Genomic DNA, 23798 nt, shown 5'->3' on the forward strand with positions numbered 1-23798 from the left:
AGTACCTTGTACTTTTGTGAATGAATTTTTTTTTTTTTTTTAGAATGAATAAAGATAGTGAAACTAAGTTATGACACTACTTATTATTTGGATTTAATGTGCTGTGTTCCCTGAAACATGATATTCAGTAAATATCTAATTAGATACCTTCCAAAGCCAATGGGATAGACTTTTTCCTCACGTTAGCATTTAGAGGTCCTGTCGTTTTTATGAAAACTTACAACTTGTCCTTTTCTACTACAAAAAAAAAAATCCAAAACATCCCAGTTTCTTTAGTCTTTTACTAGGAGGCCTGTTTTCTAACTGTTTTGCTCCTTTATTCCTGTAATTAGTGTTTATGATATCCAACATACAAAGGCAGGAAGATACCCTGACCCTCAGAAAATATATGATGTGGCAGAGAACCTTAGAAAGATACTTTAAAACAAAGTAGAAAATATTCTAGAAAGATTTAAAGTACAGAAACCAAAACTAAACATGGTACTATAAGGAGATTCCGAATGTATTGTTGATAATATCTTCTTAAATATGCCAAAGGGGCAGGGTTTCTCGGTTCCTAGAGCTGAAACAGGACAGCTCATTTACAATCATTTTACCTGAGTAGCTTCTTCCTTGGTATTTAAACCTGCTCTTTGCCCTGCCTCCTTCCTCAGGTCAGGAGCCTGTGTATATAGAGTGATAGGGTGGTTTGCATGGAACCTGGGACCCCCACACTCATACTCATTGCAGCCGTCCAGATTCTGATGCCTCAAGGGGAAAGGGTGGCCCCTAAATTGGTGCTGCAGGCCCAGTGCTCACCTTTCATACGTTAAACTTCCAAATGTCACCCCTGCTTGGCACTTAGGCTCTGGTTCCACTGTCCTTCCAACATGTGTCTTGATTCAGTCCCAGAGCTGAGAACAGTAAAGACCAGAAGAAAGGGCTTTTGCTCAGTCTGCTTAATCAAATTTTTAAAATGAAAAACATCTCATTTGGCCCTAGTTATGTAAAGAAGAAAGGGACAGGAGGAGAGGAAAACAGATTTTCCTCGGTCCATTTGTTCGACACAAAGATAGTCTTTTAGTACCAGCCCATGTCATTCTCTCAGGAATGGCAAAGAGGGGCTTTCAATCTGGGCACTTTTGTTTGGAAAGATAATCCTCAACTTGCATTTATAAAATATAATTTGGGCCAATGGGAGCTGATTCAATGTGGTCACTGAAACTAAGGTTCAGAAGAGGAAATTAGAGCAAAAAAAGGTACAAGCCACCTAGTACCCCTCTAATTCAATATTTGTTGCTCCAAAAAAAGGAAAATTTAATATTTCCTTCTCGTATGGCGCTTTGATAACCCTCTCAAAGCTCCTAACGCTGGCCTTGAAATGGTCTGGGTAGGGAGACTTACAGAAATTTGGAATAAGCACTGGGCAGTACCTAGTTTGAGAGGGTTGGGAGTGCCTTGGAAAAGCCTTACGTTCACCCTGTGGGCACCAGGGCTCCCCACCAAGCTGAGGCTCAAACCTTGAGTCTGGCAGAACATTGTGCATCGAGTGTGTCTGATTAGCATAGTTGAGAAAGACTCCTGTGATATTTGCAGCAAGAGACCTTAATAATTGCCTTAGTGCACTCAACTGAGTACATGCCTGCCTATTTTAGGCCAGTTTCGCCCTATTTCTGGATGTGGAGTCATAATTTTCATGAATAATACTAACCCTCTGTGTGAAGCCCCACTATTCATGATTAGCACTGAACTTGTCATACAGGAAAAGGCCTGTGACATGATCAGACTCCTGGAAAGTTCATATCTGAATATAACAGACCCAGCAGGAGCCAGGGGGAATGAATGTTTAGGGACAAAGCAGAGTGTGGTTGAATGGCGGGCCTTTGTGTGAAGACCGGAATCTCTGCCCCTCGGCGTGTTACATAGGGAGCTAAAATGAGCAGGGAGGCAGAGATGGAGTGTGACTCAAAAGGGGGCACAGAGAAATTTGAACTGTGCTCTTGACCTACAGAGCACGGATCAGAACTTACCGTTACAAGGAGCACACTCTGCGGTAATTGGATTTGCTCTTCAAACCACTTCTGCCGATGTGTTTCTCAGAATCCCCGAGTTTTTAGCGCAGGCAAAAGAAATACAGTTTTAAAAGCAGATTCCAACATTATCAAATTTATCATTCCTCTAGAGTCCACTCTAAATCTGTAAGTCCTGCTGGTTTGACTATTGCGGGAGAAATAATTTGGCTTAAAATCTGTCGTTTGCATAGCTCTCTTTTGTAAAAAACCTTTCTCACCATTCTAATTCCCGCTTATTTCACTGCTTGAGGGACATGCTTGTATGGACCTCAGCATTGCTCTTGCTTTGCTCTGTTTTACTTATTGGTTCTTTATAACAGTGTTGTTTTTTAAAGTAGATAATCTAGTTGTGAGTCAGGGGAGGAACCTGAAAATGGCATTAAAAGCTAATATAATTTTCTTCATACACAGCTGATTTGGGCCACATGCATGAAAAACTTACCTTTCATCTCTGAGAGCTATTTTTTGTTTACTATCAAACATTCACCTGATTTCTATAAACCCAACTATAAAAATTCATCTTTGAAATAATTAACAAAATTTGAATACAGACTATTAGATTATATTAAGGAATCACTGTTAATTGTATTAGGTACAATAAAGTTTTTTAAATTATAGATACATACTGAAATATTTGTGGTTAAAATAATATTATATCTGGGATTTGTTTTAAAATGGTTCAGCCTCCCAAAAGCTGAGTGGGTGGGGTGGGGGAAATAGATGAAATGAGAATTTTTATTTTTTTTATTTTTTGCGAAGTGGCCCTTTGGCCCTGGCTGGTGTGGCTTAGTTGGTTGGGTGTCATCCTGTGTGTGGGAAGGTTGCCAGTAAGATTCTCTGTACGGGCTCCATCATGCAGGAGGGTCATGCAGGAGACGGCCAATTGATGTTTCACGCTCACAGTGTTTCTTTCTCTCCCTCTCCCTCTTTCTCTAAAAATCAATTTTTAAAAAAATCTCAGAGTAAAAAAAAGTGGACATTTGTTGATACAGAGTGCCAGGCTCATTATTCTTTCATACTTTTGTGTACTAGTATATTTGAAAGTTTCCATTGCAAAATAGAAATTTTATAATATTTAAAATTTTATGATATTTTAAATATTAAAAAATTAAATGCATTCAAAATATATGGATTCAAATGTGTAATAAGAGTAACCAAAATTGTAATACTTTTACATGTAGCTCACAGGAATATGTGTTATTAAAATTAGTGATTACAGTTTTTGTTATTGAAGTTAATAAAGCTATTATTAAGGTTATTAAAACTTATTTAAGTTAGTTATTAAAGTTAAAGCTAGTTATTAAAGATAGTTACTTAAACTTAGTTACTAAAGTTTAAAATCATAAGGACTCTAGAGGAGTCCTTATGACAGCTAGAGGTTATTAGCTGTGACGAATAACATTTTTTTTAAGCTCCAACCTTATACAACATGGGGGACACAAGGATGGCATTGGTCTGCAGCCTGGGGTAGGAGGAGCCCCTGGTCTAGAACTGAAGGCAGACACATAAACAGATGGGTATATGCAAGATGCTCTGTAACAAGTGAGATGAGCAAGAGGTTGGCAGCACTGAAAAGGGCCAGCTGCCCTGGCACGGTGGGAGGCGGGCTACTGTGGGTCAAAGAGGGCTTCTGGAAGAACTGGGGTCTCAGTGAGGGGCTTCTCCAACTTTAAGGTTCCATGCAGTCAGTCAGCAGGGATCTTACTCAGATGCAGATTCTGATTCAGTAGGCCTGGGATACACTTGAGACTCTCTGTTTCTAACAGGCCCCTGGATGCTGGAGCTGCAGGGCCACGCTTTTTAGTAGCTGAGTTCTAGATGGTAGGGTCAGGTGGAGCAGAGAGGACACTGGAGGCAGAGGGAACAGTTTGTGTGCACACGCGCACACACTCGAATGCCCAAGTAAAACCAGTGTTGCTGAGAAGGAAGGCAGGAGATGAGGTCTGAGAAGAATTAGGTGGGGCCAGATAACGGGAGGTCTTATGGTCTGGATCTGGAGCTTGGACTTGACCCAGGAAGATGGTGATGAGGCTGAGGAGAGTGTGGAGTGTCAGGAGACGTTTCTCCATAGTTTCTTAAGTCTCCATATTAGGAATTTAGGGCAAGGCTTCTCCCTCTTAATCTGTGAGACGTTCTCAAGTGATTGTATCAGTCACACAGGCCATCCCTACCAGGATGCCAGTGCTAGCACCTGGGCAATATGGGACCGCTGGTCAGTCTCAGCCAGTGACCTCACAGGCTCAAGTTCCTTTTAATTAAATAACACCCTGACCTTTGTTAAAACAGGTCTGTTGTTCCTTACAAAAATGCAGCCCCAAAACCAGGATTTGAAAACTTCCAATTGTCATCCTACTAAGAGTTTTTAAAGCTATGTTCAGAGTTTGGGTAAAAAGCCAAGGGCACTTGGGCAGTGGTGGTCAAGGCGGTCTCTCAGTTATAGGAAATGTTTTGTTTCTGTCAGCATTTTCTAAATTTTAATGTCAACACTGATTTTTAGTATGTTTTAGCTTTTATTTTCGCTATTATTGAGTACCTACTGTGTACAAAGCATTTATATTCACATTATCTTATTTATCTTTTTTCAACAGTCCTATGAAGCAAGTGGTATGTCCTCTTCCAACCACCCATGCCCCATTGTTCAAATGAGAAAATGAGCCTAAAGTGGTTAAGTGATTTGATGAGGATTATGCTCTGAGCCAAACAGGATTTGAATCTAGGATTCCTAATGGCAAGACCAGTGCCCTTTCTTTCCAGTACTCGAGAAAAGCCCCATTTCTTTTATTTCTGTGAAAAAAAGGGACCCTGGGATGGATCCAGGCTACTGTTGAGGTCATTCCTGAGAATATTCTTTGTGGATTGTTTGGGAATTAGAGTTTGAAATTCTGATAGTATGCCGAATTATTAAGATTGCCTTTTTGACATTGTGGAAACCAAAGGATTAACTCAGTGGCGACAGAGGGTCTGCAGTTCAAGCTGTTAGCTCTAAGTCATTTTCTTTTCTTCTCTGGGTTTGGGAAATCCCAAGCCCCAGGAGTAAGGCAGGCTGCAATGGTATCCAGGAAGCATTTGTTGCACAGCAGAGCGGCTCTGTAGAATGTTGGACTGTCTCCGCGGGTGTTCCCAGCCCAGCTGTTCTCAGCCGGGAAGGGGCTCCCCAGAGTCGGAGCCTTTGCATGAAACACTGCATCAAGCAGCCTTGTCCAGGCCTCAGGGTCTCTCCATGTCTTCATTGTATGAGCTGAAGTTCACCTTGAAACAAACACAGCGTCTCTGTGCGTCATTAACACTGTACAGCTAAAGCAAAACCTCAAACTTAGGCCATAGCCAAAGCAATACTGAAGTGAACGTTAATAATATAAATTATGCATACTAATTTTTTTCACCTCTCCTCTCTTTCTATTACAATTATATAATGTTTTTAATTGAACCCTTTAGATTGCCCAAGTTAGCATTGTCAGAATCCTGTTTGTTTGTTTTGTTGTTGTTGTTGTTGTTGTTTATTCTTGCTTTATAAGAGTAGTTTTGTTTTCCCAACTAGACTAAATTTTTCAAAGATAGGAGCAGGGGTAGCTCTGGAATTTCTGTGAAGGAGAGGCTTAAGGCAGAATGGGAAACTGAAGGATTTCTTTTAAAGCTGTATTTACTTAGCAGGCACCCTCATTTTACTTGGGTTGCATGTTATTTATGGAGGGGTGCTGATGGAATTTATGGGGGCTTTCCCCCGTCAAGCCATATTAACAATTTTCCACAACACCTAGCACAGTGGAGGCCATACCAGGTGCTCACAGTATTCTTGATGATGTGAAATCATGTGTCTTCCAATAAGAAAGAAAACGAAAACTAGTAAAAAGTATATGGACTTGAGAGTCACACCAGCTTAGGTTTGAATCACTAATCATTTAATAGTTTATGGCAAACGACTCTCCCCTGGGCCTTGGTTTCTTCATCCATGCCTTCCAGGGTTGTTTTGAAGATTAATGAGTAAAATATACACGGTCCTCAGATTTCAGCACATGGTAGGCATGGAAGTCCTGGCAGGTATTGTGGTGGCCTCTGCCTTCCCCCAAGGAAAGACTCCCACTGGCGTGTGTCAGCCTAAATAGGTCATTCCTAACCCGCGTGCTATTTCTGTCCATTCCTTTTATTCCTGACTGACCAGGGGGCTCAGGAGTGCGCCTCAGCCTCTGTGGTGGCATTGCACTCAGGGAACACGAGAGGTCCTGCATTTGTCCCTACAATGCCGTTTTATGGTTTCAGATATGGCATCTACTCAACTAGTCTTTGTTTTTGGCAGTGGACATTATTTAACTTTCTGTTAAAAAGCATAGGCTTTCTGAACCAAATGGACATTTTCCTCAGTGACAGATATATAATGTATTTCTAAGATGTTCTAAAGCAGTTGTGTAAAGCATACTAATCACTTAAAAAGGGAAACTCATGTAGATCATTAAGGATGATTTTACTGAACATCTTTACACCAGCACTTGCCTGTAAGGAATGTATGTAAACATAAGAAATAGTCCCTGCCCTCAATCTTATGATGTAATTAGGAATCTGAGTTATAAACATAGGAGAAAATTGGACACCAGCCCACCAGTTATATAAATAAGTTTGAATTATGAGTTAGTGTGCTGTGAGTTTTTGAAGATGAAAGGGCCCAGGATGGGTTGTGGAAATTGGAGGCATCCTCATGGAGAAAGGCAGATGGAGCTGGATGGGGCAGATGGAGCCTGACAGAGACTTGGAGGAAGGTCACAGGATTGGTGTGCTTGTGGGTTGGGAACCGAGCTGCCCAAGTAGAAGAGTGGACAGAGAGGAACCAGATCAGACCTTGAAAGTCAGAGTTGATTCGAGGGAAACTGACATACTGAAAGCCCTAGTTTAGGAAGATGAGCCCAGAGTACATTCATAGGGTGGATCAGGGGAAGGAAGTTTGGGGAAGAGAGGATGGGTATAGATTTCTAAATCCAGGGGATAAGGGCCTGAGCCATGATAGCAGCAGTGAGATAAGTCAGGAAGGGTTAAATCCAAGATGCATTTAGGAAGAAGACTGAACTTGATGACAAGTGCAATATATAAGGGATGAAACAGCAGAAAAAGTAAAAGATGACCCTGTGGTTCGTTGCCTGGGGTATTTGTGGTGTCCCTGCGAAAAAAGTTCCAGTCAACAAACTGAGCTCTTCTTCCCAGAGACGCAGCTGTATCATTCTTCTTGAACTTGAACTGACCTTTTGTCAAGTAAGGTGTCTGTTACTGCCTAAGAAGCCACCCCCAAACCCTAGTGGCTTAAAACAACAACAGCTTATCATTTCTCCTGACTCTGTGGGTTGGCTGAGTTTCGGCCCGGCTGCTCCTCTGCTACTCTCCTATGGGTTCCATCAGGTGGCTGCATTCAGCTGGGTGCTCTCCTGGGGCCAGGACATTGAGGATGGCTTCAGGATTCTCCCTGGGTGACCACGCTTTTCCGCAGCATAGTCAGGCCTCTTCTGGGGTAGCTTGCTTCCAAGGAAGAGGACGCAGAAGCTACCTGTCCTCTCAAGTCCTCAGAAGTCCACCTTGGATTTTATTGGTCAAAGGAAGTTAAAAGGCCAGCTTAGACTCACAAGTAGGTGAAACTGATTCCAACTATTTAAGTAGGGAATGACACACATGTATTGGGGGGAGGCGATTATTAGAGCCTTCTTTGGAGACTGTCTACCACATTAAATAACCAGAAATTACATCTCGGAGAGGAACTACCACCAGAAGAGAACTACTGCTGTGACACATCCGTAGAGTCAGGATCCTTAGGAACTCTTACTCCCTTCCCTTACAGTTAAAATTTCATAGAGGAGAAAAGGCTGTTTACTTATTTATTTGAGTGAGTTATTATAGACTCAGAGACACATGTGGGGGCTGCTTGAAGATTCAGAGTGACTGAAAGAGTTGTTCAGAAATAAATGTATAGAGGTAAGGGGGGCCGTATTATGATAGAACTTGGACCAAGATGGCAGGTGGCAGGTTTGGAATGGCTTTAGATGGACAAGATCGGGTATGCTCATGGTCACAGGCTGAGCGTGTGGATGAATCTACACTTACCCCATTGATTCTCTGATGGAAGCATTCTAAATGATTGGTCCCCTGATAGGACTCAAGCAGCAGAATCGTGTGTGTACTTAGTCCTTGTCCCCATGGAAGTGTTGGAGGTGAGAATGGCATCAGGTGTTTGGCCACTGGGGTCAGACCAAACCTTGGTTCAGCAACGTCAGTACTTGAGGTCTGGCTGGGAAAGAATTCAGAGCTAAGACTCCAACTATAAGAGAAAGTTTATTTAGAGAGTCACAGAGATAGAAGAAATGGGCTCGGGAAACAAATCACAGAGGCAAAAGAGGGCCCTTGGAGCTTAGGAAAGAGAAAGGTGAAGAGCCTGGGGAGCAGGAGAGGGGGAGGGGAAAGGCACGAGGGTGCTCCTGAGCTGAGCGCACTGGGTCCTGGTCCAAAGGGTGGGGATTTTAGGGGAAGTCCCAGGGGAGGATCTCAATAGAATATTCGTCAGCTTTCCAGGTGTGTCCTTTCAGGGTAGTGGTCTGCACTGATTGGTTGGCCAGGGCAGGGGATCATAAGTCAAAGAGGCATCACTTGTCTGGTTTTGCTGCTTTTCTTGGCTTCGAGCTGAAACACTACTGAGGCCTACACATCATCTCCAGGGGTTAATGCTTAAGGGAGTGGTCATGCAGGGGCCCACGTGGGACGCGCATGAGGCCACTCTTTGGCTCCTTGTTCCTTCTCCAAGGGGGTCTACCACATGACTCGCGACGTGCCAGGGGAGGAAAGGTCATAGAAGGGTCCAAACTGAATGACCAGTGAGATGCTGGGGGAGAAAAGGTTACCCTGGGAGTGAGGTTCTTGTTTTTCCAGATTTGCCTGTTGTTGGCACCCAGGGCTTTGCACCCTGGTGACCTTCTGTACTTGGTCTGTCTTCCTTGCTCTGCTCCTGTCTGTCTAACTGCCTACCCCAGAAGGAAGAAATCTGCCACTGAGGCACCAATGCTGAGCGCCTGGGGCAGGAGATGGGCTCTGCCACACAAGGTTAAATGACATTTAAAATAAGCAGAGTCACTGCATCATTTCTGAAGAAGCAGATTTTACTTATAAGCAAAAATAATAGATATTTTGTAGACCCAGGAAAGAGTTTTCTAAAACATTGGACAAAAACTTTGCTTTTAGTTTCTTTCTCTTTTTAAAAAAATATATTTTATTGATTTCAGAGAGGAAGGGAGAAGGAAAAAAAGAGAGAAACATCAATGATGAGAGAGAATCATTGAACCGCTGCCTCCTGCAGGCCCCCTACTGGGAACCAAGCCCACAACCCAGGCATGTACCCTTGACTGGAATCGAACCCGGGACCCTTCAGTCCGCAGGCTGACGTTCTGTCCACTGAGCCAAACCAGCTAGGGCGCTTTTAGTTTCTTAAATGTCCCAGATCTGGCCAGAGCACTGGACTAGAAAACATAGTAACAGTCAGGACTTCTTCTTATGCAAATTACCATCTGAAGATGCATATTCATATTGAGCTTTTACCATAATGGGTATGCTTTATGTCTTTGTTAGGAATTGTTTGATTGCCAGGAATAGAACTCCCTCAAGCTGACTTGAGCAAAAGGGATTTATTGGAAGGACATTGGGAGTATATCATAAAACTCAACCCCAGAGTCTGAAGAACCTGGAAAGAAAGTTTCCACTCTTGCCAATTCTCTCTAGGGCCGCATGGCCTCCCACCTCTGCCTCTCTCTCAGCATGGCATTCACCCTTCTTCCTGTTTGTGTACCAACAGAATCAGCTCACCCATCAACTCACATGGCTCAAACATGGCTGGTCGCCTTACTCCCACTTGACAGAACCCTATAAATCCAGTGCCTACAATTCATTAACTGGAATCCCAGTTCCAGCTTCCTGGGAGAGAAATCTGGTGGCCCCAGTGGGAGTAAGCCGTGGCCAAAGGCGTGGGTCCTGTAGGCTGTCCCCAACGAGCAGCCGTTGTGGGAGCAGGATCTCTGAGAAGGTGTGTGGGCAGTAGGTGGTCTTCTGCTGTGGAAGCCCCATGGAGATGCGTGTAGCACCTTCCCAGTGAGGCCACTTACATCCGAATGTAGCAGGTGTTGAATAAGCCTGCCTGGTTGCTTCCTAACAGTCCCTGGTGATAGTCAAAGAGCAGTAGCTCCTGGGTTAATCTGAATAGAGGGCCATCTCCCTCAGCCACCTCTAAAACTAGTGTCTGTCAGGAACTCTGAACATCTGAAGAGAATGTTGGTAATTAACCGTCATGAGTTTTAAAGCATCAGCTATGATAAACAAGGGGTTCGTGTGTATCTTAAGATGATTTTTTAAAAATTGAAAGTGATGAGGCCTCTTTGGTAAGACGAAAAATGCATGACTGAGCCACAGGACTTTAAAGTGGTCTTGGAAATGAGAAGGAATTTGAGAACAAATATCCTTTTTCAAATGGAGTTTTCCTCTCTGCTTCTGGGAAGAGCTGAGGGTGGGTTACAGCCTGGAAATCCACTCAGTTGACCAGTAATGCTTTTGAAGACTCCATGACGTGTCTTCTCCGGGGAGACTTGGAGCCACAGTTTCCAGTGCGACTCAGAGGCAGTGGCACCACGTGGAGGCTGCATGTTTCAGAGGCTGGCCTTGTGCACAGAGCGTTGAGGGACTAATGTGTTTCTGAATTCTATCTTTAATCTCAGGGAGTGATTTTCATTTAGCTCCCCAGACTGGGCCTATCAGGAAAAGGGCCAGGGACACCAGAAAAAAAAACACCAACCATGGTGTGAGAATCGGCGCCCCTAGAGCGCCACTCTGCTCTCCATTTCCATCTTGTATGCCCCCCCCAACCCCAAAACCCTTAACCTCACTGGTTTCTTCTCTGTCACACAGCAATGACATCGCCTGTCCTGCCTTCCTGAAGGGCTATGGGTTTCATGCAAGATGCTTACATGAAAGCACACTGTATGCTAGCCAGATAAATGTAAGATGAACATTTGAATATCTGGAACCAAACCCAGTTTTCTGAGGTGGCTGCCTTTGATTTTTGTCTTTTAATTCAACGCTGTTTTATGTTTCTATTACTAAGCAAGTTGTTCCTGTTTGTGTAGTGAATGATGAAAGCTTTATTCCATATAATGATAATGAACACTATTTATTCAGCACATACTATCTTGCCAGGTCTTGTAGTGTTTACTTTATTTACATTATCTTCTTTTAATTCTCCCTTGAGGCCTGTATTGTTCCTCATTCTACTGTTGATAAAACTGAACTTGGAAAGGCGAGGCTCCGCCCTTCGGGACTGGCTACAGCTGTTCAGGTCTGGGCTTGGCTCTTGGGTGGGTTCCACCCTTCGGGACTGGCTTTGGCTGTTCGGCTCTAGGTTGGTGTCTCAGGGTCTAGGGTTGGGTCTTCAGAACCAGTGTCGGCCCTCTGGGACCAGATTTGGCTCTGGGGCCTTGGCTGGGCTACTCTGAGCCAAGTTCATTGAAATCAAATTGAGCCGGGCCATGGGGAAGCCCCGGTCTCCACAAGATTGCCTTAGAGCAGCGGTTCTAAAACTTTCTAATGTCGCGACCCACAGGTTGAGAACCGCTAGCAGGGTCGCCTAAGACCATCGGAAAACACAGATATTTACATTACGATTCATAACAGTAGCAAAATTACAGTTATGAAGTAGCAACGAAAATAATTTTATGGTTGGGGGTCACCACAACATGAGGAACTGTATTAAAGGGTCACGGCATTGGAGAGGTTGGGAACCACTGCCCTAGAGGAAAGGACCCGTAAGTGAGCACTCTCGGCCTGGGAGCCCGAGGTTGGAAGGGCTGCTGACTCTCCAGGGGGAGGAGCCTGTGGACATCACTGAGACACACTGAGGCTGGCTCCCGGGGCCTGCTGGGAGAAGAGCATTGCTTAGGGGCTAGGCTGGGCTCTTCGGAGAGAGGTTCCACCCTTTGGGAAAAAAAGAAGGAAATAGCACACCAGTCTGGGGCCATTTGGTGAAGTGCATTTGATGATCTCAAGCCACCAAGAAAATTTAAAGTAGGTTAAAGTAAGTTAAAAGTTCTTGGGTTTTTTTGTGTGTTGTTGTTTTTTTAAAAAAATAGTTAATACATTTTAGAAAGGTTTTATTCAAAATGATAAAGATAAAATTTTAAGTATTAAAGTTAACCTTCGTGGTAAACTCAGTTATCTAAAATGGTATTTCTAGGTCGCCAAAGAGGACAGTGAGCAGGCAGGTCTCAAAACCAACGGTTACTCGCTTTAAGTGAATGTTGTTACAGATCAGCTCTGCTCTTCCCTTCTGCTCTGTTCTCTTCATTCACTGCTGCCTAAGAAGTGCCTTTACCCACTCACTCCATGATTTTAGCTGGCGACACAGAACATTTGTTCATTTAACACAGTTTCAGAGCACCTGCCATGTGACCAGGACCATGCCAGGCCCTGGGTATACAATGGTGTGCGAAAGATAGTCCTACGCTTAAGTGGTTCCTGGGAAATTGGGGAGAGAGACACATAAACAGATGTTCAGAATCAAGTTCAGCATAGGCTGCTATAGGATTTATACAGCAGGGGCATATAACCTTTTTTTGTGGGGGTGGGGGATAAAAGGAGGGCCATGGGGCTTCCCAGGAAAAATGATGCTCAGGCTACGATCTTAAGTAGGGAAGAATATTCCAAGCAGAGGGAATAACATGTGCAAAAGTCCAGAGGCCAGAGTGCAGTGTGCAGTTGGGAAACTTGCAAATACACTGATTTATTTTGACCTATAGATACAGTGTGAGCCCAGGATAGAGGGGTCATCCTGATGGGGAAGGGGAGCAGCACAGAGGGGGCAAGACCCTGTGTAACATGGGAGAGAGTTTGGACTTCACCTGGGGGGTAGCCAGGGATCTTCGAGGGTTTTAAGCAGGGCCCCAGCTTTAAACATCGCTCTCCAGCTCCTATTACTTTTCTCTCTCTCTGTGTCACTGGTCATACTCGCTTCTTTTTGTTCCTGCAAGGCCAAGGCCATTCTTGTGTTAGGCCTCTGCCCGTGCCACTACTTCTGCCTGGAATGTACTGTAAAGACTATTCTGGTTGCCATTGACGAATTAGATTAGAGTAGGGTGAGCCTAGAAATGGGGATGGAATAGGAGGCTGAAGCAGCAGTCTGAGAGGGAGGAGAAGGTGTTTTAAACTGGGGAAGTGGCAGTGGGGATAGAGGGACATGGACAGATGTCCGGTAGAATTGACAGTGTCCAGCAAGTGATTAACTTGGACGGCAAGGGTGATACCTCAGGCCATTGATATTCAGATGGATGGAGCAACAACGTGCTGTGATCTGATTTCCAGTGATCTGCCTCAGGATGTGTTTTGGGACCTCACTGCTTCAGTGGAACATGAGCTGCCTGGATTTGCTCGCCAAATTGTTGTGAATAGGTTCCAGCTGCATTAATGCAACCCATGGCCTTGTTTACGTCTAATCTTCACATTTATGGTTATGTGCCTTGGGCTCTCTATAACTGATACCTAATAACATGCTTACTGGTGAGCATAATGGACTAAATGAGACAAAAATCAAAGTAAATGACCAGAATGATCATGATCAAGTAGTTCTTACTAAGAATCATTAAGTGCATGGCTTGGGTTTCCATATGCGAGGTCCCTTTAACTTGGCTTGTGTGATACGCTCCCTGCTAGAGATGCTTGACTCACTGCATTTGTTTAAACTCGAAAACCCAGCCATTCCCAAGCCAGGCCCCTGAACACCAGGCTTCTACTGCCCAGAGTTTTTCTGTTTACATTTGCTACTATAGAGACTTGGTTTGTTTCCGAAAGATGCACTTTAGCATTTGTGTGGTGAGCCACATTTGTTATATTTGAACCATATGTGACGTAAAGAAGAAGGGTAACCACTTGGCTTAGAGGGGGAAGGGTGACTTTTTGGGTTAGCAGAGATACTTCCTGCCAATTTAAAATGAGCTGGTAAGAGGTAGATGATGGCAGAAATTAAGTGTGTGTGTGTACATATATACATATGTGTATATTTTTAGATGTCAGAAGACTAATGTGGATATAAAGCTTATTAAACTGGACCATGCTGTTTTCCAGCCTTAAACATAAAGGAAAAGTGCTTTCTAAGAGTCTTTGTGGCTTACTTTGGAGTTGAAAACATATCACTCTTAACTGACCTAAAAGTGCTTCTAGGACCAGGCCTCATTCATGTCTTATGATAACTCAGTTCTATAAGCTGTGAGGAACCAAATAGAAAAAGTAGGGAAGAGCTTCATATGATAGTGGAGTGATTCGTAAATTAATAACACAGTTGTTGATTTTTGCATGGGCCACAATAAATTAATTCCTTCATTCAATATACACATATTTAGTATGTATTATTTAGGTGGATTAGTTAGCTCTTTCTGTATAACAAATTACCCCAAAACGTAGTTACTTGAAACAGCATACATTTTTTTTGTTAATCCTCACCTAAAAATAGCTTTTCCTTTGCTTTTCTGAGAGAGTGGAAGGGAGCGGGAGAGAGAGAGAGAAAAACATCAGTGTGAAAGAAACGCATTGACTGGTTGCCTCCTGCATGCACCCTGACTGGGGCAGGGAGCGAACCCACAACCCAGATACATGCCCTGGATCGGGAATCAAACCTGAGACCCTTCAGTCAATGGGCCGACGCTCTAACCACTGAGCAACCAGTCAGGGCAACATACACTTGGGCAACTACACTTACTGTCTCACACTTCCTGTGGGTCAGGAAACTTGCACATGCTTTTCTGGGTCTTCTGCTTCAAGGTCTCTCGTAAGGCTGCCGTCAAGGTATCTGCCAGGCCTCTGGTCACATCTGAAGACTCCACTGGGGAGGGATCTACTACAAGCATACCTAATTGTTGATAGGATTCTGTCTTTGTAGAAACTGAAAGCCTTGCTTTCTTGCTGGCTGTTGACTAAAGGCCAGCCTCAGTTCCTTGTCACATGACCCCTATGACATGGCATATTGCTTCATAAAACTATATAAGCCAAGAAGGCAATAAAGAGAGTCTACTAGCAAGACAGAAGTCACAGTCTCTTGTAACCTAATCACAGAAGCGGCATTCCCACAACTTTGCCACATTCTGTTGGTCAAAAGCAAGTCACTAGTCCAACCCACATTCAAGGGGAGAGGATTACACAAGGTCATGACCACCAGGAGGTGGGAATCATTGAGGACCATCTTGAAAGCTATCTACCATAGTTGATATATATATTCAAATTTTTTTATTGTCGGATACAGCTTTTTCTACTAGACCAAACCATCTGATTGTGTGATTGTGAAACACTAACATGTTGACTGTGATAAGCCAAAGAATGCTCCCCACCAAAAAAAAAAAAAAAATGTCTGTGTAATCCCTTACAGGGCATAAGGGACTTTGCAGGTAGGATTAAGTTAAGAATTTTGAGATGGAGAGATTATCCTGAATTATCCAGGTAAGGCCCCATGTAATCATACAGGTCTTTATAACAGAGAGGCAGAGGATCAGAGTCAGAGGAGGTGATGCGATGATGGAAGCGGAGGCTGGAATGGTGCAGCCACAAGCCAAGGAATAGGGGCAGCTTCTAGAAGATGGAAAAGGCAAGGATCAGAGGCTCTCCCCTGGAGCCTCCAGAGGGAAAACCAGCTGTCACTTGATTTTAGCCCCGTAAGACCCATTTAGTACTTCTGACCTCCTGAACTGTAAGATAATGAATCTATGCTGTTTTAAGCCACTAGGTTTGTGGTAATTTGTTCTACTAGCAATAGGAAACTAATACACTTACCAAGGATCTTGAGGAAACCCATTTGTGGAGCTTTTTAAGGAACAAGGGGAGGCACAAGGCATAGGACGATGGGCTTTCAAGGGATTTTCCTGCTCTCTAGTGATTCTGGAACAATTTATATATTGTAGCTTCTATTTTTAGGAAAGTATTTCTAGTTCTCTTCAGTACTAAATTCTATCACTAGTGAACAGGTAAAAAATGTCATAGGGTTAGTTATATGGGCTCACATACTCTTCAGAATAAAACAAAAGCATGGCATTTAGCAGAAGACACTAGGCTTCCATTTTTAAAGTTTGCTGCTTGTTATTTATTGTGCCTTAGGAGTGGAAATACTGGCTGAGATGAAAGTACCTGGCACAAAACACTTTTCCTTTTGTTGTTTCACAGCCAGATGTTGTGAAATTCTTTTGTTTTTCTTTTTCCTCCAGTGCCTGGAAACCTTGGCTGCTACAAGGATCATGGAAACCCACCTCCTCTAACTGGCGCCAGTAAAACATCTAACAAACTTACCATACAAACCTGCATCAGCTTTTGTCGGAGTCAGAGGTTCAAGGTAACTGCTCTGTGGCTATATATCTATAGAAACAGGTAAAGATGTAAAAATAACTTTAAAATATATATACGTTTTTGAAATATAACCTGTGAAGCCATACATCTCTATTTTTCTGCCAAGGAGAAGTTGGAGGAAGAGTGGGGCTTGGGAATGAGGAGTATGAGGCAATTCTCTTGTCCAAAGACTGGAAAACCCCAATATCTGCATTCCTATTTGACTTCTGACAGAGTTATATATTTCCTTGTGCCCGTGTATGTTATGAGCAGGAACATCTCTGGCTCTATGGGCGATCTGGGAATAAGCCAAGGTAGTTGTTACTTCCTTGATAAATTTAGGGGCCCAGCCTGAACACCAGTCCAAAATATTTTCTTTTCTTCCTGTCCATTCCTCTATCTGAAATTCATTCGTTGGCCATTAAGATTCAATAATGCTATTGTTTGTTATATAAAAAAATAAGAAAATTAAGTAGTTTCATTTCCTTCCTTCCCTTTTTCTTTCTTCCTCTTCCCTCCCTCAGTGTGTAATGACCGGTTGTAAGAATGGGACAAGGAGAGGTCCCAGGGGAAGGGTGGGCTGGGAAGATGAGGCTGGTTGCTTTCTGGGGACCAACCTTGCCAGGATCCTTCGGTTCACTTGACATTCCTGATTGACACTTACCAAGTCCTGCTTCTCTATTGTGGCAGTTTGCTGGCATGGAGTCAGGCTATGCTTGCTTCTGTGGAAACAATCCGGATTACTGGAAGTATGGGGAGGTAGCCAGTACTGAGTGCAACAGCGTCTGCTTCGGGGATCAAACCCAGCTCTGTGGTGGCGATGGCCGGATCATCCTCTTTGACAGTGAGTATGCCTTGTGCCTGTTACTGTTGAAGACACAGGAACCGTTGGGCCAGGGGACAAGCCTGCCCCCCGCGTCTTTCCATGTATTATTTTATTCACTTGGCGATACTTGATAAGCACCTACTGCAGGCCAGGCACTGACCAGGCCCTGCCATACAGCGCTGAGCAAGAAGGCTCAGCCCCTGTCCTAGAATGGAAGACATTCATTTAACAAGTAACTAATGACAGTTGTGTCATGTGCTTGAGAGACATGGCCTATTGGGAGACACTTAGACAACCTAGGAAAGCTGACCTTCCAGTTTGATGTAAACCCTGATAGAACTAACTACTCAGTATCAGCTTTAAGATCCTCGTGTGTGTGTGTGTGTGTGTGTGTGTGTGTGTGTGTGTGTGTGTGTTTAAATCTGTTATTTTAGAGAGAGAAACATCAATTTGTTGTTCCACTTATTTATGCATTCATTGGTTACTTGTGTGTGCCCTGACCGGGATCAATACCACAACCTTGGCATATCGGAATTATGCTCTAACCAACCGAGTTACCTGGCCAGGGCCTCTCTTGTTTGTTTTTCTAAAAGATCCTCTTGCTCTGGCTGGTGTGGCTCGGTTGATTGGAGCATCGTCCCATGCACTGGAAGGTCTCGGGTTTGATTCCCAGTCAGAGTACATACCTAGGTTATAGGTTTGATCCCCCCAGTTTGGGCACATATGGGAGGCAACTGAGCAATGTATCTCTCACATTGATATCTTTCTCTCTCTCTCTCTTTCTCTCTCTCAAAATCAATTTAAAAAAATTTTAAATAACATAATAAAGTAAAAAACGAAATGAAGAACTGACGCGTGCTACAACGTGATTAACCAGACACATCAGGCCACACACTTTGTTATTCCATGTGGCCTAAAGAAGTTTCCTTAGCATTTTCTCTAATGTCAGACTGCTGTCGGTGGTCTCTCTCAGCATTTGTTTGAGAAAGTCAATTCACTTTCACTTTTGAAAAATGTTTCTACTGGATATTGAATTCTGTACTGACAGGTTTCCTTCTTTTAGTACTTAAAATAATATTTCTTCTTTGTCTGTGGCTTGCATCGTTTCTAGAGATGTCTGCTCCAACTTTGTTCCCCTGTATATAGGCTTTTCCCTTCTGCCTGCTTTCAGGGATTTATCTTTGTTTTTGTTTTCAACATTAGCTATGATATGTCTAGGTATGGTTTTTTTTATGTTTATTTTTTAATTTATTTGCTTGGAGTTTGGTGAGATTCTTAGATTACTTTTCATTGACCTTGGAGCATTCTTAGCCATGTATTTTCTCTGCAAATATTTCTTCTGCCTTGTTCTCTTTTTCTTCTCTTTCTGGGACTCCAATTACATATTATTAGACCATTTGATATCATCCCACAGCTGTTGGGTGCTATTTTGCTTTTTTCACTTATTTTTTTCTCTGTTTCATTTTGGATAATTTCTATTGACCTATTTTCAAATTATTTTATTCTTTCCTCAACTTTGTATACTCTGTTTATAAGCTCATCAAAGAGATTTTTTATCTCTGATAATTGTTTGTTTTATTTCTAGCATTTACATTTGACTCTTTTATATAGTTTTCATATCTCTAAAATTTCCAGTCTGTTCAAGCATATGGTCCATCTTTTCCACTAGGTCTTTTCTGTATTAATCATGTAGTCTCTGGTAGTTTTAATGTCTGGGTCATTTTTGAGTCTGGTTCTGTGGATTGTTTTCTCTTTTTAAAAAATTGAGATGTGATTGACATTATATTCATTTTAGGTTCGCAACATAATAATTTGAGATATATATATGTATATATATATATATATCAGATGTTTTATCTCTTGACAATTAGTCTTTCCCCCTCTTTCTTTTTTGCTTGCTTTTATGTGTGTGTTGTAATATTTGGATTTATTGAATGCCATACACGATGTACAAAAGAACAGCAGAGGCTGAGGTCAATAGAACTTACCCCTGGAAAAGGGCAGGCCTGCGCAGTGTGAGGACTGAGCCTTTCTGTCAGTGGTGAGCTGGGTTTGGATTTTCTTGCTTCTGTCATTGTCTTCAATGCACATCAGGTTTCAGATCCCTTCAGTGATGAGCTGCTGTTACCTGTGCTTAGTGTGGAGCCTGGGATGCCAGTGGGCTTCTTCAGTGTTCCTGTCCCACCCTCAGCTTTGAGCAGTTTCTGCATGCCTGTGCCATCCAGGGCGTCTTCCCCTCCCTCAGTGGTAGACTGCTGTTGCCTGTAACTTGGTGCTATGCTCTGTGAGGTCAAGGGGTGGGGGAATGTCTTGGTCCTCCTGTCCATCCTCAGTCTCAGGCAGGACATGTTACTGGGGCTCAGGGGTGGGACCTTTCCAGCATCCCTGCACCCCCTCCCTCTCCCTGGAAGCTAACGACTGCCTTGAATCTGTGGTGGCTCTTGGAAAGGAGAGCGTTTCCTGCCCTGCTTTCATTGGTGCAGGATGCTGGGCTCAGGGCAACCCGGGGCTGGTGACTTTTGCCTCTGCTCTTCCCCAGAAGCAGATCTTTGCCTGGTTACTTTGGCAGGAAAGAGAGAATTTCCTACTCCCTCTCCCCAGGGGCAAACAGGTTTTGTTTCTACCCTGGCTCTGGGAGCAAGAAGGTTTGCTGCCCCTCTCCCAGCAGCTTAAGGCTTTGCTTCCTTTGGGAGGGGGATTCTGGTGGGTGCTGGGTGGAGGCCTGACCAGAATTGCCTGCAAGTGCGTGCAGACTCCTGTTGTGTCTGGGGCTCCTGACTGAGAGGCTAGCCCATACTCAACCTTTAAGGGTTTGTTAAAAATTTAGCTGCTTGCTTCTTACTTGCTTTTATGGTGGCTACCTCCTCCTTGTGCTCTGTCAAAGATGAAACACTTTTGTGTGGTCTGACTCTCACTGGAGGGGCTTCTTACTGTTTAGAATTAAATTTCCTTTGTCTTTAGACCTCAACTTTCTGACAAGTTGATAAAAGTTTTGAGCTTTTTTCACTGTTTGGATGAAAGCAGCATCCTCTTACTGCTTTCTACATCCTAAAGGGAAGTGGAACGCCCCCGAAGCTTTTTAAATCCTAGCCCCACACTCCCTGTCAAGGACGTTCACTTCCAGGACCGTGTTTACACTTCACCACATAAGATACGGTCAAGTGGTTGTATCCCCTTCCTGGAACCTGCAAATCAAAAACAGAGTCCAGCCCTAACCGGTTTGGCTCAGTGGATAGAGCGTCAGCCTACGGACTGAGGGATACCAGGTTTGATACTGGTCAAGGGCATGTACCTTGGTTGTGGGCACATCCCCAGTTGGGGGTGTGCAGGAGGCAGCTGATTGATGTATCTCTCTCATCGATGTTTCTAACTCTCTATCCCTTCCCCTTCCTCTCTGTAAAAAACAAAAACAAAAAAACAGAGTCCAGAGAAATCAGACGCGCTAATACAGTGATCAGAACTGAGTGAGTCTCCTCCAGGCAGAAAGAAAGTCAGTTCTCGCCGAAACCGGTTTGGCTCAGTGGATAGAGCGTCGATCTGCGGACTGAAAGGTCCCAGGTTCGATTCCGGTCAAGGGCATATACATTGGTTGTGGGCACATCCCCGGTAGGGGGTGTGCAGGAGGCAGCTGGTCGATGTTTCTTTCTCATCGATGTTTCTAGCTCTCTATGTCTCTCCCTTCCTCTCTGTAAAAAAATCAATAAAATATATTTAAAAAAAAAAAAAAAAGAAAGAAAGTCAGTTCTCGTGTGCATTGCTCCTCTAAGGTATCAGGGATGCCCTAGTGCTGTGAGGCCCTTCTTTTTCACGACTTTACCTCACGGAGTGCCTCCCTGCAAAGAGGGCCCACTGTTTTATCTCATCTGTCCTCACACATTCATGTGATACAGGAGCAGGTGGTGGTCTCTCCAATCTCAAAACTGAAAGAAGTGAGAGGCCTGGAAGTGAAGGATCACATGGCCCAGCTGGTCCCAAACCCAGACTTTCTGACTCCAGCCTGGCCCCCACCTAGGCCACACCACTGTGCTGTGTTCTAATTCTAAGGTCTCTTGGGCAAAAAAAAAAAAAAAGCTTCCACAGTCATTTGTTCAGGGTTTAAGTGATTCATTTGGTGATTTGATCCCGAAACAGAAGACAGTCTGGCTTTCTAGACTAAAAACAATATCCTAAACTGGATCTCATTCAGAAGTTCAGAAGAATGGTTGTAACTGGTTGGAAAATGAGCCCTGTGGCTGAGCTCAGGCTGAGGGCCGTGTCCTTTTGTCTTCCACAGCTCTCGTTGGTGCCTGCGGTGGGAATTACTCGGCCATGACTTCTGTAGTCTATTCCCCTGACTTTCCTGACACCTACGCCACAGGGAGGGTCTGCTACTGGACCATTCGGGTTCCTGGAGCCTCCCACATCCACTTCAACTTCACCTTATTTGACATCAGGGATTCAGCAGATATGGTGGAGCTGCTGGATGGCTACACCCACCAAGTCCTGGTCCGTTTCAATGGAAGGAACCGCCCACCTTTGTCCTTTAATGTCTCTCTGGATTTTGTCATTCTGTATTTCTTCTCTGATCGCATCAATCAGGCCCAGGGATTTGCTGTCTTATACCAAGGTAAGACTTCCCTGTGTGTCTCCAGCTCCTCTTGCACACCCTGGTGACCTGTGGAGCTTGGGCAGTTCTTGCTGGGAGGTCTTAGTCAGGAGCTACTGACTTAACTTATGGATTTTCCCACCTCCCATTTCAAACTTGTATGTTTCATGATACAGAAAAGAGGTGAAACCTGTAATGTTTGCCATGTTAGCAGTCCTAATGACAGTTTCCATGGGAGGGTTAAAAGAACAACCAAAAGAAAGAACTGAGGCTGATAGAATTGGAAGGCTCTAAGGAGGTCATTTGGTCCATCATCCTGTCTCTCAGGATCCAAGCCAACCACAGAAGATTGGTGTCCCATCTTTCTTCAAATCCTCCTAAGGTGGGGCCCCGCTCTGTGTCTCTCTAATGTGGGCACATGTGTTCCAGGCACATATCTTTGCCAGCACATGAGAAACACAGGGTGTCTAAGACCTAATCTTTGTCCTAGCTGTCAAGGGCCTCAAGAAAAGTTCAGTCAGTGTGTGCTACAGGGAGTCAGAGGGAGGAGGCCACCCCACAGGTGGGACAGTCTTGAAGAACAGGTAGGATTTGGGTCGATAGATAGGAAAGACAAGGGCTTTCCAGGCAGAAGGAGCCATAGCTGCAAAGGCACAAGGGTAGGAAATGATCAAGTATTCTCAGATGTCCACAGACAGACCAGTCAAATGATTAGAAGTTGACAGTGCATTCCTTCTGCCTTCTTCGGGGCCAGGGCCTGGCAGGTTCTGCTTGGAGGCCAGTGGGGAGAATTACACCCAGAATTGGATCAGAGAAAACAGCCTTTCTACAGAACCAGGAGCTCCACTACAGAACCAGTGCCTCCTCCTCCCTAGTTCTTCATTGTCTTTATCAGCTTTCCCCAGTTAATTCCTTTTGATCTTCCAGCTGTTAAGGAAGAACCACCACAGGAGAGGCCCACTGCCAACCAGACGTTGGCCGAGGTGATCACGGAGCAGGCAAACCTCAGCATCAGCGCTGCCCGGTCCTCCAAAGTCCTCTACGTCATCACCACCAGCCCCAGCCACCCACCACAGACCGTCCCAGGTAGCAGTTCCCAGACACCGTCAAAGGGAGTGGAAGCCACAGAGCTTGAAGGCAGTGTCCTTGGCAATTACAAAATCAGAGTACTCTTGGGTGTTTCTCATTCCAAGGCAGGTTGGGGTCCTGGCTCTGTCACCATGTCTGTCCTGGCCTTTGAGGGACGCGTTCTCATTAGCTTGACTCCTTAGTCCTTAAGGAAAAGTGCTCACCACCATAGAGACAACATGTGTGCCTTTTGCACATTATGATTAATCAGTTAATTCAGTGTTTTCTCACATTGAGAATATCTTTCTAGAACCCCAGGTTGTTGCTTCCTAAATTGGCAATTTCAAGAGCTCTACTTATTCATTCATTCGTTCAAAAGATACATAAGTGCTTTAATGGTACCAGGTGCTATTGTAGGCACTGGACTATACAATGAACTGAACAAATCTTCCCTCCAGTAGGAAGAAAAGACAAGAAGCAAAATAAAAAGTCAGATAGTGATAAGAGCTATGAAGAAAAGTCATGCAGGAGAAGGAGAGAGAGTGGGTAATGGTCTTGTGGTTTAACTTAGTTGGGTACAGACTTCCATTCTCTTTTCTGCCAGGGAAATTGGGACCTTTGTGAGCTGACAGAGCTGCAGCGTATTGCTAGCAATTACCTAGCCTAGAGATTTTCAGACTGTACTCCAGGTCCCCCGCAGGACCCTCCATAGAAGGTCAGGCCAGAGAGCCTCTCTAGTGCTTGCCCCACGTCATTTGTTTGTGAATCCCGATAGGATTTCACAGGTCACACATCTCATTCCTCAGGTGAGAAACTGAGGCCCACAGTAACTCACTTGTGGTTGCACAGTGGATCCAGTAATAGAGACAGAATGTGCACCACCATTTTCGACTCTGAGTCCAGTGCA

At 44.0% G+C, this 23798-nt stretch overlaps 1 protein-coding gene across 7 annotated transcripts in view; it reads left to right on the forward strand.

The window, feature by feature from the left end:
* Positions 1–23798, forward strand: part of KREMEN1 (kringle containing transmembrane protein 1) — a 53825-nt gene that overhangs the window by 18751 nt on the left and 11276 nt on the right. For 5 of the 7 annotated variants that reach the window (XR_008555259.1, XR_008555260.1, XM_054712480.1 and 2 more), the window contains exons 4-7: positions 16295–16419; positions 17103–17256; positions 21512–21844; positions 22751–22912. Coding sequence is in view for 5 of the 7 variants with exons in the window: in XM_054712480.1 (XP_054568455.1) it covers positions 16295–16419; positions 17103–17256; positions 21512–21844; positions 22751–22912 (774 nt within the window). In the remaining 2 variants the exon portion in view is untranslated. The remainder of the gene's footprint in view (positions 1–16294; positions 16420–17102; positions 17257–21511; positions 21845–22750; positions 22913–23798) is intronic. The other 2 variants (XM_054712479.1, XM_054712482.1) reach the window with 1 other exon arrangement.

The sequence above is a fragment of the Eptesicus fuscus genome, chromosome 23 (assembly GCF_027574615.1).
Source record: "Eptesicus fuscus isolate TK198812 chromosome 23, DD_ASM_mEF_20220401, whole genome shotgun sequence".
In the NCBI taxonomy this organism is placed as follows: Eukaryota; Metazoa; Chordata; class Mammalia; order Chiroptera; family Vespertilionidae; genus Eptesicus; species Eptesicus fuscus.